The following is an 18,194-nucleotide window of genomic DNA, read 5'->3' on the forward strand; positions in this document are numbered from 1 at the left end:
CATCTTCCTTATATTGAAATATCAACTTAGGGATGAATAATCAGAAATGAGTCATCTTGAAAATTAAGCAGCATTTTAATTTTGATTATTCTGTCGAGGCTAGATAGGCTAAAACAGTTACAAGAAATGCTTTCTGTCAGTTAATTCCAGGTAAAAATATCAGAATCATTCCTACAAGTATTGTTTTTCTTTTTACTCTACAAGTAAGGATCCTTTATTACAAGAAGAGTTGCACTTCTAGGCCATCTGGACTGGAGGATTCTCAGCAGTGTTTATTACTGTGAAGTTTTAGAACTTCATGAAAGGAACTTGGAGCGGTTTCTCTGTTGCACGCTTCAGGGCCAGTGCGTAAGTATAAACCCTGGCATCCACTGCAATGTGCTCTTCTGCTACTAGTTCTGAAAGGCAAGGGAAAAGAAGAAAAACAAAGTATGAGATGCAGTTACAGCTTTCCACAAACTTCTATGTCCATTATTAAAGTGAACCATGGAATTATTCACGCAAACTCAGGCCACCGGTAATTCTGTCATAGGACCAAGTCTCCTGCAGCTTTTTGTTTAAGATACAGAATTGTGAAGAGCTATGAGAAGAGATGCTAATGGTTACTTGAAGCTCACATTAGTGCATTTAATGTGACAGAAAGCTCTTACCATCAATTCTTTGCAGTAAGTCGTTCTTTGGAAGTGAAATAACTTCCACAAATTCTAGGCAAGAAGAAGAAAATGTTAAACGTCTCTAAAGCAGTGAACAGTAGAGGATGCCTATCTCAGTGACCTTACAACCTATGGGAGGAAAACAACTAACTTAATGCTCATCAACATCTAAAAGCTGTGGACCTCTATGTACCATAAAAAGGCTCAATGCCTGAAGGAAGGCAGTGACTGGGATCATTAACAGATTTGTTAGAAAGAAACTGGGAAAAAGTCTGGCAGCTGTGGAAACTGAGAACCCTTCTAAAAGGACTTTCTTCTCAGAATAGAGAATCTGTCAAATTGGACCCTTGTCTGCCTGAACTGGCACAGTAAGGGATTTCAGATGCATTTGAAGACCAGAACAGCACAGTTTCTAAAGAAAAAAAGGTTTGCTATGGGTGAATATATTAGCTTACACCTGCCTGCTTTGAATTACTTGCTTTTCAAGGCTTGAGTTATGGCTGTTGAGGATTGGGTTCATATTTCTTGAGATAATGGTGCCTCTGTTGTAATACAGTGATAGGAATTTTCATGTCCAGGCCATAGACAGTCTTTGATCAAACAGCATGTTTGATTTGGGTCAAGAGATTAACCAAGCCCTAAAACCCCACAGTTTTAACTGGCATTTTCTAAGTAAAACATACACTTGACCTTACTGTTACTGGGAACGCAGCTACGTGACATACCTCCATCATCTGTAAGAAACAAAAACAACAACATGAGGGTTTTGAAATACATTTACAACTAAGAAGCATTTTGTTACCGGACTGTGAATGACATCATAGTTACTTCCAGGGTCAAGTCACAACTAAGAAAATCTTTTGTCACTCACTGAAGTTTAGCATCTAAATTTCTTGCTGTGGATAAGCTGATACTTGAGATTTAACATCTAGGCATTCCCTGTGAATTTAGCAAATAAACATGGGTCTGCTTCCCTGTGCTGCAGGGTATGAATTGAAGACTTTATTTACAGAGACTAAATCATCAAGGATGGAAGAGAAGAATGTGGTGGTATGTGTAGTTCTATTAAACATGTTCTGTTATCTTCAAAGAATTTCCATCTAAATGGTACAGGACTCACCAAGCTTTTGCTTAGGTCTTGTATTCTCGGCATCGTCTCCATTGATGGTAACACTCACGATGTGTGTTGTGCTGTTTGACACACCTGGGTCCAAGCAGAGGGCTGAAAAGAAGCAAACATTAGATGTTTGTTTTTCAGTAGCAGAGGCCAGGCACCTCACCATTTCGCAAAATAACTTCCATCCAGATCACAAGTTTTATGTAAAGGATCATAATCAATAGCAACACTTTTCCCTGTAAATGTCAACCTTTAGTCCTGTACCTTTAACAGGAGCTCAGCAACTGATTCATCAAAGAACAAAGTCTCATTGGTACAGCCATGGGATACAACTCTGTTAATTACTGTAGAGTTTTCTGTGTAGTTTTTTTCCTTTAATTTAGAGTGTTTTGTATCATCCATCAGAGAGAATTGGCTTTGGGATGGAAAGAAAAAAAAGAAAAGCACAGACCTGGAGTACACTCAACAACTTCCCCTTTGTAGCCAGTTTCTTCCTCCAGCTCTCGCAATGCGGCACTTTCTGCAGTCTCATTTTCCTCAATGAGGCCTGTGAGATAAATAATAACACAAGAACAACTTAACAGTTAGCACTTACCCACAGTATCCATCCTGCGATCAAATCCAGCTTTGCAAGTGAGGTGAAATGTCCTCGTTGCCCTACTTTTACATAGGAAGAAACTGAGGCTTTAGGAAGGATTCAAATTCCTGGAGCCACAATAGCTGATGATCTTCAACTGACTGGCTACAGCACTGTGCTCTCTTCCCATAAGATGGTATTAATATTCTCACGAGGGAAAGAAGATGAGTGCTGTGGCTCTTACAGATAACAGGAGAGGAGCGAAATGCAATATTCTTTTACCAAACTTGTGCACAATGCCTCCAATCTCCTAAAATGAACTGCATTCCCTTTGTATGCTTCACTATCAAATAGTTCTAAATAGTTCTGTTTCCATCACTTACCTGCAGGAAATTCCAAGCAGTAGCCATTAATTGGAGGCCTGAACTGTTTCACTAGGACGATGCAGTCATAGTGGAGAGTTCTCTGTAGTACAGCTATCACTGCCACACCTAGGAGCAGTGACAGAAGCTGTAAGTACGGACTGTTTGAGTATAACAAAGTGAACATTGAGTGCTAGATCCAGGAATTAACCTAAGGACACCAGCATTAGGGTGGCAAACAGTTAGATCACTGCTCTGTAGTCCTGAATTGTGAATTTAAACTCTTTGTACTGTGCATGATCAGAGATAAAAGCCCAAAATGGGATCCTCAGAATACTTCAGCCAACTAGAAGGAAATCTAAACAAGACTGAATCTTATCCCCCAAATAGCTTGGGAAGCACTGTTCCACCTGCAGACACTAACTGGAAACCACCAGACAGAACCCCTTCCTACGCTCCTTTCATGTCTGATTTACCTCCATCTTTTGCCTGAAGAATACTGTATACTAAGCCCCCACAGCAAACCCAATTCATGAGTCTGTGAGCTGATAAACACCAGGGCATCCATCACATCTTTGCAGTTCCCATAAAGTGAATACAGCCATCTTGGGTAAACAGTCCTAGCAGCAAAGTTCTGATTGCTCAGCTCTCCAGTCAGTATTTCAAGAGAGCACACTTGCTATGGCTTACCCTGCAAGCCCTGCTGAGCTGTCTATTCACCAACATATTTGCTCTCAGACTGCACCATGAGTTTATCAGAACTGTCACAAGAAAAGATGCTAACAAACAAAAGTCAGCACAGTCTTACCATCAGCTGAAACACTCTTTTTCTTGCCAACACGCTTTACAGTTTCCCAAGTTCTGTTCAGTATAGAGAAAACAACAAGTTGATAGATTAAAAATAGTCATGTTTTGTAAGTTGTCTTCTACCCTTGCAGTTGTAATTAGAAAGCAAAACATGCCATTGTTCATTGAGGCCCAGCAAGAAAACAGCTGGCTATAGGTAACCCCTGTCCTGTTTTGGCCATGTAAGATGTCTGATAGAATTTCATTTTGCATCCTTAAATGAGAGAGAAAATAGATACCTGGTGATTGCTTGGGCTCACTAAATGTCAGGGAAAGATGTCAGTGATTGTCACAGAACACATCATATAAAATGACCCTGGGAATGTGCAAGATGGAGCAGTTTATGTATTTAACATGACAGATTTTGTTAGTATTGAAAAAAGACCACATTCATTCTTTTGTCCTGCTTTTATACAATTTGTAATGTCATTGTGAACTCATGGCTCACTTACACAGAAAAGAAAGATGAACTTTTCTCTCAAAATAAGCCATGGAATGAATAAAATCCAAAAAGCCATCAGCTATAAAAATCCTTTCACAAAAGCTCCAGTCTTTAAAAGGATACTTTGCTGATAAATTGGGAGGCACTGGAGAAAGCAATCAATGTGGAATGTAATACATTAAGGGGTGGTAAAGTAAAGCTATGTCACATCTAGATAAATAAGGCATACAAATGAACTAGACAGGCCTGATAACATACAAGAAAGCAGTAAGTTTTCAGTAGTATGCAAGGTCCTGCACCATCAGCAGTGAAAACGAAGCCCTTAATGTGGAACCAGAAAAGCCAAAGGACAGATTCACTGATCATCTGTCTATTTGCATTGCTAGAACATGCTTCTGTACAGCATCTGTATAAGGAACTGGAAATGCAAGGTAAATGAAGGTCTAATGAGTCCTCATAAGATTCAGGAGCCAAATATGATCCCACATGCTAGCATGCCTGCTAGAGAAGGACTTCTTTCTCTGAACAGAATGAACTATAAAGGAACTGCGCAATAAATATTGTGTCATGTGTTGGGCTTGTAGGGCTCATATTCTGGCAGGCCCACACAACTGGGAACGTTACAGGAATCTGAAGAGAATCCAGAAGGATGATTACCTGGTTTTACCAAAGGCATCAGTGTAAGTTGTTTCCTCAAGCTTCAACCATTTCCTTTCTACGATTACCTAAAAATAAAGTGTTATTTTTAAAATAAATTATAAGATTAACCTCAAAGGTACTTGGGTTTAGGGAGAGAGAAAACACAACTTCATTATAACTCTTTTGGAAATAAAATCTCAGCATCAGAATATATGCAAGAACACTTAACAACTTTCTGTAACTGTCAGGGAAAAAGCATTTATGCCAAGTTCTTGAATTGGAATAGAAAATAATCCAAGTAACTTCATTCAACTTTTAGCCACGTTTCAGTGAATTCCTATTGTCTAATTAGAAACATTGCTGATAGCAATGGAAGATGTATCAGCAAGGGGAAGAGAGGTTCTGGGAAACAACAACAAACAACAACCTCACAACATTAAATTGTAGCAAAGGATTAAGACCCTGAGGCTGTTCATGTGGTAGGTGTGTCACCACCCTCTAGTGCAGGACAAAAAGCAAACAGGACATGTGTAGCCATGAACCTAAATTGAGAGGTTCATCAATCAAAAGAATAATAAAAAGTGAAAAGTAGAACGTGATGCAGCTGTAACCAGGGTACAGACACACAGTGTAGCATCAGCCGAGTGCAGAATGGAAACCAGGAGTTACTCAGATATCCAGTACATTATAATGGAGCTGAGTAAACTCATGTAATGCTTAAAATATGTTCTTCAGAACAACTTTTGTCATAGGCATTTGAAATATCAACAGCATCTCTATGGTTGTAAATGTGGACACAGGTATTTTACATAGAGGGAGCTACTTTTGTTTTGAAAAGTGTTATTTCCAGTTAGCAAGAAGTGAAGAAGGGAGATGCATGTTCTCAAAAGGGCTTTTTTTCTAATGGATCTGTGGCCACATAGCAGGAAGTTTACTATGTCTGTTATAGGTATGAGAAGTAGTTCTGTTTGGAAGCATTGGGGTATATTTTAAACAGCTCCTAAATCACTGCAGTATTGAAGCACATTCTCTTATCTGACAGAGATGAAAATCGTATCCTGTTGGCTGTCCATATACTTAAGTTAAACAAACAATAAAGACAAATATTTTGTATTAATGAATTTTGTTAAGCACTGCAGAAAACACAAAGAACTATTTGTTATGGCTTCATAATGCTGAAGCACTCAGCGGAACTGACAGATCACGGCCCCATCACCAAGTTACTATTTGCTAAGCAGAAAGGGGAAAATAGCTGAAATCAGATTCTGGAGTCTGACAGGAAAAAGAAAGGACTGGCTGTAAGAAATCACACAGCCAAGCTCCAAAAGGACAACCAAAGGAAAAAATGTAGATTTTATGTGTACAAAACAGTGTCAAAGTGTTGTGTTTTTAATCAGCTACTCTTTTGTCCTCTGCTGTTGTGGAGAAACAATTGAAAAGTATTATAGGACATGCAGCATAAATGTTGACATGGGCAGTGTTCTACAATCTCCTGGAGTCAGGTAAAGCCGTTCCTGCTAAACGTCTTCAGGGTGAGAAACCTGAAAGCTGATAGGTGCCTCTAGAAGAAATATAATATTTCACTGTCACCCATACTGTTGGGTGCACAATTAAAACCCTTTAGGAGATGGCCTACAAGCATAACTCTTACTTTGCAAAATGCTTTATCTATGGCTTAATGGCACTTTCCATGTTCTATGAGCCATACTCAGTTTTAGAATAAGCTGTATTTATTGCTTCGCCTATTACTTTGGTGGGCAAAGAATGTCATCTTTTGCTCACAGTTTTGACTGTGGCTTCCCAGAAGCAGGTGGAAGATCAGCAGCTACTTTCATGCAAGATACTCTGCCATCAAATCATTCAGATGCTGAAGATGTACAGAAACACTTCAAGTATAGGGGTGACTGGCAAATGCATGGTAAACATTCCCCTCAGGACAGCCCAGAAAATTATTGGAAGAGATAAATCATTTTGAGTACATAAGACCTAGTAGCAAACTTCTGAATGACTCTGAAGAACGCAATATTAGGGAAAAAAAAGAGGTATGATAAATTATAATAATAAAAAAAGCATAAAATTAATATGTGACCTGAAACAAAGCATGTTGTAAGGCCTAACAAAAATTGGTAATGAAAGGTCAAAACGCTTCTAATAAGCACACAGAATGACCTCTGAATTCCCTTCTGATTCAGTGAAGGTAAGGTGCAAGTACCATATTTTCAGAACATCTTACTATCTCCTTAACAGCACCTATAGAAAATCAATCATCTCAATTCAAATCCTTCCAGAAAATGTAAAGGAAGGTATCGAAGGTATCGTTCTAAAGTTTAAGGCAACTCTCTGCGGCTCATCTTAGAGGAACAGATAACAAGGCTCATTTTCACAACCCACCCATTTCTACAAATATCAGCATTATTTCTTAACGTTGGTAACAGCCTGAACAGAAAATACAAGAAACAACTGTAAAATCAGGAAAAAAAAACCCCAGAAGCTTAAAAATACCTGAAAACTCTGTGACCTTCAGGAAGAAGCACTTCCTCTGAACACACTGTAAAAACCTTTAGCATCTATCACATTCCTTATTCTGCACTCACAAGTACCTTGATCAGTCTCAAATAGCTGTTATTTAGCAATACAACGTGTCAAAACCAAACGTGTTGTACCTCTTCTTTAAGGACGAATTGCTTAGCAGTTTTTGGAACTTCTGTGGATGTCTCAGCTGCCATTTTCAGGAACGTCAGGCTTTTCTCCTCCTGTGCAAAGTCCAGTCTTCTGTAAAGCAAAGTCAATATTTGCTTTCAGAGTAAAGTTAAAAGGTTCATTTCTGCCTTCTAAATTAACAAACGAAACTCGCTAGAGAAAGTCAGCAACATGTGACAGCATGTGCATTTCACATTTTCAGCTCCACCTGATTGATTCAAAGGAAGTCTGGATCAAAGCCCTGACTTCCATAGTTGGTAAAAGTCCTATCATAGCTGTACTGGAAGATACCAGGCTACCCCTCAGTTGATCCACCTTCTATGTTGTGAACTACACCACTCAGCTTGGTGTCATCAGCAAATTTTCTGAGGGTACGTTCAATCCCACTATCTGTATAATTGATGAGGATGTTGAAGAGTACTAGTCCCAAAACAGACCTGTGCTGGACACCACTTGTCACCGACCTCCACTTGGACATAGAGGCATTAACCACGACCCTCTGGCTACAAGGATCCAACCAGTTCTTCACCCACTGTATTAACCACCAATCTTTCCATCACAGAGATAAGGATATTGTATAGAACCTTATCAAAGTCCTAGCACAAGTCCAGGAAAATGACACCAGTTGCTCCTACTTTGTCCACTGATGCCATCACTCCATCTTAGAAGGCCACCAGATCACCTCCTCATCTTGCATGAGCCTTAACATAACTTCCAGGAGGTTATCACCTGCTCCATGATCTTCCTATACACAGGGTAGGGTCACTAGCCTGTATTTTCCCAGGTCTTCCTTTCTCCCTTCCTTAAATCTATTGGAGTGTTGTTTCCCTTTTTCCAGTCACTGTGGAATTCACCTGGCAGTCCTGACTTTTTGATTATGATGGAGAGTGGCTTGGCAACCACATCAGCCAGTTATTTCGGGACACTGAGCTGTATGTCATCAGGCCTCAAAGGCTTGTACACATTCAGTCTCATCAGGCGGTCTTGGACTTGCTCTTCTCTTGCAGTGGGAGGGATTTTGCTCCCCCTGATCTCACCTGTGGGTTCAGAGACATGAAAGACATGGGAAGCCTGTCTGCCAGTGAAAAGTGAGGCAAAGAACCATTGAGAACCTCAGCCTTCTCCTTGTCCACTGTTCTCAGCACCCCTTTCTCATTTAGCAGAGGGAGTACGCTCTTCTGGACCTTTCTCTTCTGACCAGTGTACCTACAGAATCGCTTCTTGTTGTTTATCATTATCCCTAACCAGACTCAGTTCCATCTGTGCCTTGGATTTCCTGATCTCATCTCTACATGTCTGGATGGCATCTCTGTGGTTGTCCTTTCCTCCTTGGTCTTGACTGTTACTGGCCATCTCTGCTTTTGCCAGTCCCAGAGCCTGTTCTGCTCTGAGCAGAAATGAGTCCAGTCTCCCTTATCTTGCCTGTTACTGTAGTCTGTCTCCTTATGGATGGAAGCTGGCTTAGCTTCTTTCCCTTGCATAGACTTAAGGCAGGGCTGTCAGTCTGCCAGTGTCACTGCACAGTCAGTCTCTCTCAGATTCCTGGATACTACGCTGCTGGGTGATTTCCTCTCACAACGTGGCCACTTGCTCCAAAGAAAGCTTGGCACACTTGCACCAATGTCACTGCAACCCCTCAGTCAAAGGTCTGGATGGCTCCTCTGTTCATTGGGAGGTGTTTGGGTGCATGCATCTGCCTGAGTAGATTGTGGCCTGCAACTCTGGGTTTCTGCTCATCTGCAAGACATTGATAAGCATGAATCTACATCGGCTTGACTAACTGAATCCAATTCTGTCATTTCAAAAACATAACATGAACCTTTCTTAGACAAACAAAGCTTAAAACGATGTAGCTTTTCTACCTTACTACTACTATGAAAAGCTGTTCTACGGCCTCCCTTTCTTACAATGTCTGTCTTATATTAGTTCACAGTGAGCTGTTACTCATTTGTTCTTAAGCCACAGTGTCTCAAGCCCTCCCTCACGTAAGGTTTAAGAGATGTGGCTGGGCAATAACCATGTTATCCTGCCGTGACTCTAACATGCAATATCAAGGTTTCCACCAAACACATACAGCAGTACATGATATGAACCATACATGATATGGTATGAACCATATCACTCTGCTTTTAGCAGACTGAATAAGTCTTCCTCTCTTAGTCTCCTCCCAAAGGAAATCCCATTCCGTTCTTCATCACAGTACACTGACTTGCCAGCATCAGTGTATCACCCTCTCAAACATAGATGACCACAACTGTATCCAAAATCTCCCCCCCCACCCCATGCAGCGTTATTAATGCTTAGTATAACTGCATTCATACTTACTATATCAATTACAAATACATCCACAGACCTTATCTCATGCCAGCAGCTCTTTTCAACGCAGCTTGTTCTTCTCTGCAGCGGACAAATTAAGGAATAATTAATTCCTTAGCACGAATCAATCATATTCAAACTACAAATTACAGAAGTTTGGCCCATTTCTACCTTTGTTGATGACTTTAATAGCTTACCGCTGGCAAACTGTGCTACTTGTTCCACTCACGTCACGTGGGGCTCAAATTCAGACCATACTGTCTATGAAACATAGAACTTTACTCTCATTATTACTTGTTCCCTTACTGAGTGCCTCCCAGTTGTGGCTTGTAAATCAGCTTACAGAGTAGCCAAGCTCCTGGGGCCTATCCACGTCCCAATAGATGGATTACCTTTCAACCAACCCACAGCAGGGCTTGGATTCAGGTGATCCAACACCATCCTGCATCTCCCTTCCAACCCATGCCACGATGGGCTGGTTATGAGCCACAAATCCATCAGCACACGAGGTAGGCATCACTAATGTGACCAAAGTGCCTTTTACCCACTGGTTTGTGTCACAGCAATACCTCCCCAGCAGCAAAATCAATCAGCTTCTAGCTGAGAAACGCTTTATTTCTGCTATTTATCTGTACGGATGGCTGCTGAACACCACTCAGGGCTAAATAAAACAGGGACAACTATCTGGCTCTCGTCCTACAGAGTAAAAAAAGATAAATAAATGGAGATCAAAAAAGCAAGTTTGTACAAGCAGAAGTGGGTTAGAAGAGTCTAAAGACAGCCTCAGGTTTAAGGAAAGCAGTGAGAAATAACAGGTTGGCTTTGTGTGGGCACAGGGCTTACAGGGAACGGCGGCGGCCGAGGCGGAGCGGGGCGGGACTGTGCACAGCCGGTAAAGGCCCGGGCGGCTCCGGGAGAGGATGAGGAGGTTCCGGGGTTAAAGCTGGAGCTTCCGGAGCGGTGAGGGAAGGAGAGGGGTTGTGCTGTGAGAGAGGATGAAGAAGGAGCAAGTGGTGCATTGTCAGTTCTCTGTGTGGTACCCGCTGTTCCGAGCCGTCACCATCCGCAGGTGAGGGGCTGCGTGGGGTGGGTTGGGGCTCTCGGGGGTTTGGGGCTGAGGAGGCAGGGCTGGGTGGCAGGGATTCAGCCTCAGGAGCCGGGGTTTGTACCAGAGATCCAACACAGGCCAGTCTATGATTCTCGTATGTTTACACGGCAGAGGGATGGGATGCCATTCACAGAGACCTGGGCAGGATGGAGCATGGCCCAGCTGAACCCCACGAGGTTCAGCCTTGCACACCCTGACAGTACAAACTGGGGGATGGAAGGATGGAGCTCGGCCCTATCAAAAAGGAATTGGGGTGCTGGAGGATGGGAAGCTGGATATGAGCAGAAAACCAGCTGTATCCTGGGTTGCATCAAAAGAAGCATGGCCAGCAGGGCAAGGTGATCCTGCCCCTCTGCTCTGTGCTGGTGAAGCCTCACCTGAAGTACTGCATCCAGATGGGGAGTCCTCAGTACAGGAGAGACATGGATGTGCTGGACTGCATCCAGAGAAGGGCCACCAAAATAATCCAAGGCATGGAACACCTCTCCTATGAGGACAGGCTGAGAGAGCTGGGGCTGTTCAGCATGAAGAAGAGAAGGCTGCGAGGTGACCTCTAAAGGGGGGCTGTAAGAAAGAAGGGAACAGACTCTTTAGCAGGGTCTGTGATGACAGAACAAGGGGAAATGGCTTCGAGCTTAAAGAGAGGAGATTTAGTTTGAATGTAAAGAAAAAGTCTTTCAGAGTCAGGCTGGATGGGGGCTCTGGGCAACGTGGTCCTGCTGTAGGTGTTCCTGTTCATTGCAGGGGAGTTGGACTGGGTGGCATCTGGGGATCCCTTCCAACTCAAAGGATTCTGTGATATTCGGAGCACTACATTGAGATAGGCAAATAAATCTTTATTTATTTATTTTTCCTAGTGTTATACTTCCTCTACCAGAGAATGTGAAAGAATATTTGCTGGATGATGGAACGCTTGTTGTTTCTGGAAGGTAAAGAGTGTTTGCTGTCCACCGTGCAAGTATTAATGCTATTTTGTTGTCACAGTGATATTTGTGTTCACTTATTGTAACTTACTTAATTCATTTTATGATGTTGGCCAGTCTCACTGCAGTAATCCTTGTACTGTATGAACGTGTGTGCACAAACTGTGCGCAAACTTTTCTTGTCTATAATCAGTGCGTATGATGAGGCTGAATGCACTGCCTATATAACTGTGCTAACATTCTGAGTAAAGGGTGAGATGGGTGCCTATGAAAAGCAATTGTTACGAAGCCAGGCTTTATTTGTTTTCAGCTTAGAATCTCACCATATGACTCCCTTATAAGATGATTATTGCATGCTTAGGTCTTGTTGGTAACCAGACTCAGAGGAGTTTGTCTATCACAGAGCAACCAATTAGACTATGAATATAAGGGAGTTGTGTCTATTTTCTCAGGAACCAGTTTACACAGAATTGAAGCTGTTTAAACACCTTGTAAAGATGAAAAGTGGGAATTGTTTTTAAAACCATTTTGGATGAGAAGTGATGTTGCCTCCTTCTGCAGAACTTTGTAACTTATTTAATAACAGCCATTTAATCTGTGATCAGGCTTCAGAAAAGCTGAAACAGAGGGTTTGAGTTCACAGCTGTGCTGCATGAACAGGTTTGGAATCTCAGTGGAATAATGGACATCTGTATAATTGACATTAGTTATACTAAGACAATTCCAGTATAAAATTCCCTCTTGAAAACTCATTTTTCTCTTGAGTTGAACGTTCTTAACTAGAAGTGCTAAAAGTCGATGTGATCTTCTTACAGTCAAGGCTGATGTGAATTGTAAGCCTCGATGAGCCTCTGATCTGAGCTTTAGATCTCAAAAGCTGAATGGACAGTTTGATCCTTGTGAAAGTGCATTTAGGAATGTACTGCAGAAATGTGGCTTGTTGAAGGATTGAATTTTTGCTAGCAGCACTTAACTGCAGAGATTGGAACTTAACCAGATTGCTCTGCTGACTTGCTGCCTTCTTGTTCTTCTGCCTTAAAGACCACTCAGTCATATGGACTAAAAAGCTTCGAAAGTCACTTCAAATTTCAAGGGAATGTTTGAACTCAGGTGCTTTCTCCCAGAGCTGCTGGTGTGTACAACAGCAAATCTCATCTGTGTAGAAAAAGTAACTTTCCAGGAAGAAGCTTATGACTGTGTAACCACTTGCAGGGTCTTCTGTGAGGATGTTTTGTTTTCAGAACCAATAGTATATAGGTCAGCATTAGAAACACATCTACATGTACAGAAAAGATCAAAAAGAATGACTAATAGGGTGTGGAAAAGCTTGGGTTATGGTGTTTTCAGAGCAGAACGTGATTTCTTCATTGGAAAGAATTCAAGTGTTTTGGACAAGGTGCAAGTCCTGTCCGTTTTTCTGTACTGGTTTGCTCCATTTTGTTTCTGTTGGGGTTTTGAGGCTTAATCTTCTTAGGAAAGGATTCTGAGATCAACAGCTGGTAGTTGCTATGGAATTATAATACATACAGTCAATTCAAACTCCGGTGCTTATTTGTTTTTTTTCTCTGCTCATTTTTTGTCTTAGAGAAGATCCACCAACTCAAATATCAGAGGGGAGTGATGATGCAGAGGAAATACAGGTCAGTAAAACCTCACTTTGTTTTTCCTTTAGAGACTTGATGTTGATATGTAACCATTTCTATATGCTTTACAAGTGAAGGTGGTACGATACCAAAATAATAATCACATGATATTTGCCTTGGAAAAAGTTTACCAACATCATTATCTATACTGTGACATCAAAAAAAAAAGTTTAAAGTGTTTCTGTGCTCTATCACATACTTCTTGTTAATTACGTTTCTAATAATGACTAGGGAATGCTGTAAGATAATAGAATAAGTATAGATAATGGCAATAAGGTCTCCCCTCAGCCTCCTTTTCCCCAGACTAAACAGCCCCGTTCCATCAGTCCCTCCTCATAGAGTGTATTCTCTAAGTACTTCACAAGCCTTAATGATAGAAGTGTGGGAGGCAAAGACAAGGTTTAGGTAGGAAAGACTCCACAGAGTTTTGTATTGTCCAAGTCTTGCGTATGAATCGCAATCATCTTATATAGGTGTTGTCTCTTATTTGTACTTCACAATGGTACTTTTGTTGAATGTACACAATATTTCCTGTCTTAATTCATAATTGTAATAATTAGAGGATGGGCATATAGTTGTGAAGAAGAATCAAGGTAATGCTTTGTCCACATTGTAATAAGCTGTATAGATTCGGATGTTCTCATAAGTTATAAATGACATCACGGGTAACCATTAACCCTGGGTTTATTCTTATTCTTAACAGTGGTCAGATGATGAGAATACTGCAACACTTAAGGTAAGGTCCTCTAAAATCCCAGCATGTGGGTCTTTAAGCAATATTCTTTCTGAGCCTTGTGATAGAAACTCGTGGCCAGTTATTGGTATCTGCTGTAGTTAACATTTTTCTTCTCACTAGATGGCAGTGTAGGTATCTGCAACCTTAAAAATGTTCTGCTAGCTTAGTTTTATTTAACTAAAAATAAAGTGCTTCTTTTCTTCATTCCCAACAATCACATGCTTTTAGAATATAGGAAATGAACTGGAGGATTAGTCTAAATATAGCTGCCTTTTATTTTCACTACTTTGAATATCTTCCAATTACTTAATTGAACTGAATGCGGAAGAAATGAAGTCCCTGCAGCTCAGTTTTCACAGCTCTTCTCTTATACCATTGCCATTATTGCCCCTAAGCACCTTGCTTTCTATTGCCTTGTGTCTCCTTTTTCCTGTTTTCATGCTCTCTCTGTGCTGTGTCCAGCTTAGAATCAGGATCATAGACTTATTAAGGTTGGAGAAGACCACAGAGGTCATCTAGTTCAACCATCAGCTCATCATGACCGTGCCCACTAAACCATCTCACGATGGATACCAGTTAGTCTTCCCCAATTGCTATTGCCTTGCTGTTGTCAGATTTAATACAGCTGCTCCACTTGTCTGCTATTGTTACTGCTACTTCAGTCCTGTTGCTCCCTAATGTTTATTATAGTGTACAGCACCATATGAAAATACATCCTAAGATGTATTAAATCCACTGGAAGGCTACAGGCCAAGTGATTTCAGTTTAGCCACATAAGGAGTTGAGTACTGTGTGTGGATTTCAGCTCTATACCTCCAGCTCTACTGTGATTGGCTGGGATGTAGTTTGCTGTCTTCAGAGCTGCCCATATGGTGCTGTGTTTTGGATTTGTGTCTAAGACAGTATTTATAACACACAAACATTTTGAGTGTTGTTGGGCAGTCCTTGCATAGCATCAAGGCTTCCTCATTTCAAGGACCATGATGGAAGGAATCATGGTCCTTCCATTGACTATGTCCTCATCTTTTGCTCCAATCCCAGCCTAATTGTTGGAAAGCATAGAAAAAGGGACAGAGTGAGGAAAGCTGACCTAAACTGTCATAAGGTATATTCCATTCCATAGGATATCATACTTAGCAGCAAAACAGGTAGAGGAAGAAGAGAACTTCAAGCTTACAATGTGGCTTTTGATCAGACTGGCTGGGCTTTGTCTTCATCAACCTTGAAACTCTGAAAATACTTGATTATGGGTGAGGGTTGTGCCTGTGGCTATTTCCAACGAAAATACACCAAAAGCTCTAAAGTAGAAATTCACAGTGTGCCCTGTACCTTCTGGTAAGTTTGGGAGGAGTTGATCACTCTGCAGACATCATAACAAATATGCTTCCTCTATTTGCAAACTAAGGGCTGTTCTGAGGATTAAGAGTGAATGGGAGTAGTCTCCTATGCTCCCAAGTAATGCATGTTACCGCTCTGGCAGTGATGAAAAGAATGGAGAAACAGCCTGTCTAGAAAGCACGAAGCTGGGAGCTGCACGTGGGGTTACTGCAGAACATAGGGATGGATTGAGCAGCAGTGTGGAAGCTGAACAGGGGGACATTAGGAACTGTGATGTATAAAGAAAAGCAGGGGAGGCTGGAGATTTCTGCATTTTAGGGCACTCTGTTTTCCTAATGGCAGTGGAAATAATCACAGCCTGAAAAAGCAAAACCTCCTGGTGGGAAGGCAAGGCCAACCCAGGGGAGCTCTGGTACAGGCAGTGCACTTAAGGGACTGGAAGGGCCAGGATCTACTCCTTCCCAGTCCTCATTTAAGGGTTGGCAGTGGAAGTGAGGGCATCTTTTGCTGGAGATCCCTGCCTCCCTGATGCCTTCCAAAGGTAAGCAGCTCTTTTCCTTCATTTCTGTGTCTGTGCCTGCTGCATTTGGGCTTATTCTCATTTGCTGTAGCCAAAGACTTTGCCACTCTGCTATTATCATTCCATTATAGCATTACATTACACTAATGATAAATCCTGGATTATGATTGATTTCTCCTTTGCTTTTATTGTCAGGGAGCTGTGAGATGAGTTGTAGTTATATTTCTGTTTGCTGCCCTACCTGAGTCTTAAGGTAGAACTAGTTTCCCTTGCCCCTTCTATATTCTGAAGGAAGAATTAGAATTTAGGATTATATAACTTAGTGTTTAAAAATATCCAACATCCAGAATTTGATCAGCATTAGAGTTTAGCTTATTTATGCTGCCTTAGAGCTGTTCTTTTGTGTAATGTATTTTCACTTGTATTAATCAAAGGAGATGATAGCAACATTTTCTCAGTGAGTTTTATATGTACTGGCATTACATATGTGGTCCCATCAGAACAGGAGGAGAACAGAATGCACTGCATGAGGAGTTTTACTTCTTACTGAAATGCTTTTTTCCCCCTTCCTTATTATTGACTGGAGCTCTAAAAGTGAAATAAAAGAACTGCTTATTTCAGTTTTTCGAGTGTGGTTTCCCACAGAGACCAGATAATGTACTAAGGAAAGATAGGGTTGTCTGAAGCTCAGCTTAGGTTGCTGTACCTCTTACCTTTTTTGATTTATTTAAAGCTTATGCACTTTGTGAGGGACTGCAGGAAGGATATACAGCAACGTATAAAGTTTTTATGATCACTTTTATGGTTGTGAGGGCTTTGTTGTTTCAGATCTCACAGAATCACAGAATGACCCGGGTTGGAAGGGACCTCAAGGATCATGTAGTTCCAACCCCCCTGCCTGGCAGGGCCACCAAACATACACATTTACTAGATCAGGTTGCCCAGGGCCCCGTCCAACTTGGTCCTGAACACTTCCAAGGACGGGGCATCCACAACCTCCCTGGGCAGCCTGTTCCAGGGCCTAACCACTCTCCTAGTGAAGAACTTTCCCCTAACATCCAACTTAAATCTTCCCTCTTTTAACTTAAAACCATTTCCCCTTGTCCTGCTATTGTCAGCCCTTTCCAAGAGTTTACTCCCCTCCTCCCCTCATCTCAGTTGGCTTTAGCGTAGGAGTTACCTCTGGGTTGCATTTGCAGATATAGGTAGAAATATGTAGAAATCTAAAGTGTTGGCTTTAGACCTGTACATCTTTAAAGTGCCTGCAATACATACAGATATTTTCCTATTATTTTAAAGGTCAGCAGTCAGATTTTTTTTTTACTGCACCACATTAGGAGTGGAGTTTTATAGCTTCTTGGCCTTTTTTTCTCCTATCTTATGTGTACTGTTTTTGCAATATTCTTCATAAGTCAAAGTTTTCTGTTCCAGCATGGATCTTTGCAGCATGTCCTGTGTTTTGATGCAAGTTGGCTTGTATTGTTAAGCTACTTTAAAGACTTCATTCAAAGTATTTCCATAAACACTTTACGAAACCAAAAGTTGAGTGAGCTGTCACTCAAGCTGTCTGCAAGTTATTTTTTTACTGTTGCTCTCTTACTACTTTTTTAGTTGGTATTTAATTCTGAACAAACTATTTTTCATTGTGCATTAATTACATGTATTATTTTCCTTTTCTTGTTCTTGTCCCTTCTTCAGGCACCAGAGTTCCCAGAGTTTACAGCCAAAGTTGAAGAAGCCATAAGTTCCTTGGGCGGCAGTGTTTTTCCTAAGCTGAACTGGAGTGCTCCAAGGGTAAGAATGCTGACTCCTAAGACTTGTAACAGATGCTATCACACAGAATTTTGGTTTATCTTAATGCATTGGAAAATTTAGCAGACTAGTGAGCCCGATAAGGAAGAGAGTGATAAATGATAGCAGTTTAGTTTGATACAGCAAACTGTTCTGGTGAATTAGAGCTCAGTGGTGTGTTGTTTGGTGAGCCCAATGCGAGATAGCACTGTCTTCCTTGTATAACATTTAGTTATCTTTGCTCTAGGTAAGACTGTGGTGGTCATACTCTCTTCTTTCAGGATATCAGTTGAAAACCTTAGATGGGATAAAAAGAAAAATGATCATTTTTCCTTATTTTTAAAAAGCAATACATTTCCCTCAGGTTATTGTTAGGTGCTCTAAATAGACCTTAAGAATGGGTGCCCCTAAGTGATTCTGTATTATATTCTCAAGGGAAATTAGTATTCAAGCATTCCAGGAAAGTGCTTGGAAGAAGTGAGG

At 41.2% G+C, this 18,194-nt stretch overlaps 2 protein-coding genes and 1 long non-coding RNA gene across 5 annotated transcripts in view; 1 reads left to right on the forward strand and 2 right to left on the reverse strand.

Annotated features, from left to right (window-relative positions):
* Positions 1–56: 56 nt before the first annotated feature.
* NUDT5 (nudix hydrolase 5) lies at positions 57–7,402 on the reverse strand. 3 transcript variants are annotated; one of them, XR_014933014.1, is made up of 9 exons: positions 7,300–7,402; positions 4,655–4,722; positions 3,518–3,570; positions 2,731–2,838; positions 2,222–2,317; positions 1,774–1,875; positions 1,337–1,387; positions 651–704; positions 57–398 (listed from the first exon to the last, which is right to left on the reverse strand). XR_014933014.1 is itself a non-coding variant. In XM_085512180.1 (9 exons), exons 1-9 carry the CDS (start codon positions 7,360–7,362, stop codon positions 289–291), a joined length of 693 nt encoding a protein of 230 aa, XP_085368306.1. In that variant the 5' UTR covers positions 7,363–7,402; the 3' UTR covers positions 57–288. The 3 variants fall into 3 exon arrangements, 2 of the variants coding, with proteins under 2 accessions (XP_085368306.1, XP_085368307.1); XM_085512180.1 differs by having other exon boundaries at positions 1,349–1,387; XM_085512181.1 differs by having other exon boundaries at positions 1,344–1,387.
* Positions 7,403–8,665: 1,263 nt separating this feature from the next.
* LOC146762255 (uncharacterized) lies at positions 8,666–10,564 on the reverse strand. Its single transcript, XR_014933018.1, has 3 exons — positions 10,496–10,564; positions 9,662–9,733; positions 8,666–9,073 (listed from the first exon to the last, which is right to left on the reverse strand). It is a non-coding gene; the product is annotated as an uncharacterized LOC146762255 (long non-coding RNA).
* A 33-nt stretch (positions 10,565–10,597) lies between these two features.
* CDC123 (cell division cycle 123) overlaps positions 10,598–18,194 on the forward strand; it is a 33,602-nt gene continuing 26,005 nt past the window's right edge. Inside the window, exons 1-5 of the mRNA XM_015870198.3 lie at positions 10,598–10,721; positions 11,618–11,689; positions 13,269–13,323; positions 14,030–14,062; positions 17,619–17,714. Coding sequence (XP_015725684.2) covers positions 10,648–10,721; positions 11,618–11,689; positions 13,269–13,323; positions 14,030–14,062; positions 17,619–17,714 — 330 coding nt within the window. The 5' untranslated portion in view covers positions 10,598–10,647. The remainder of the gene's footprint in view (positions 10,722–11,617; positions 11,690–13,268; positions 13,324–14,029; positions 14,063–17,618; positions 17,715–18,194) is intronic.

The sequence above is a fragment of the Coturnix japonica genome, chromosome 1 (genome assembly GCF_054131305.1).
Source record: "Coturnix japonica strain WE chromosome 1, WE-NBRP24, whole genome shotgun sequence".
NCBI lineage: Eukaryota > Metazoa > Chordata > Aves > Galliformes > Phasianidae > Coturnix > Coturnix japonica.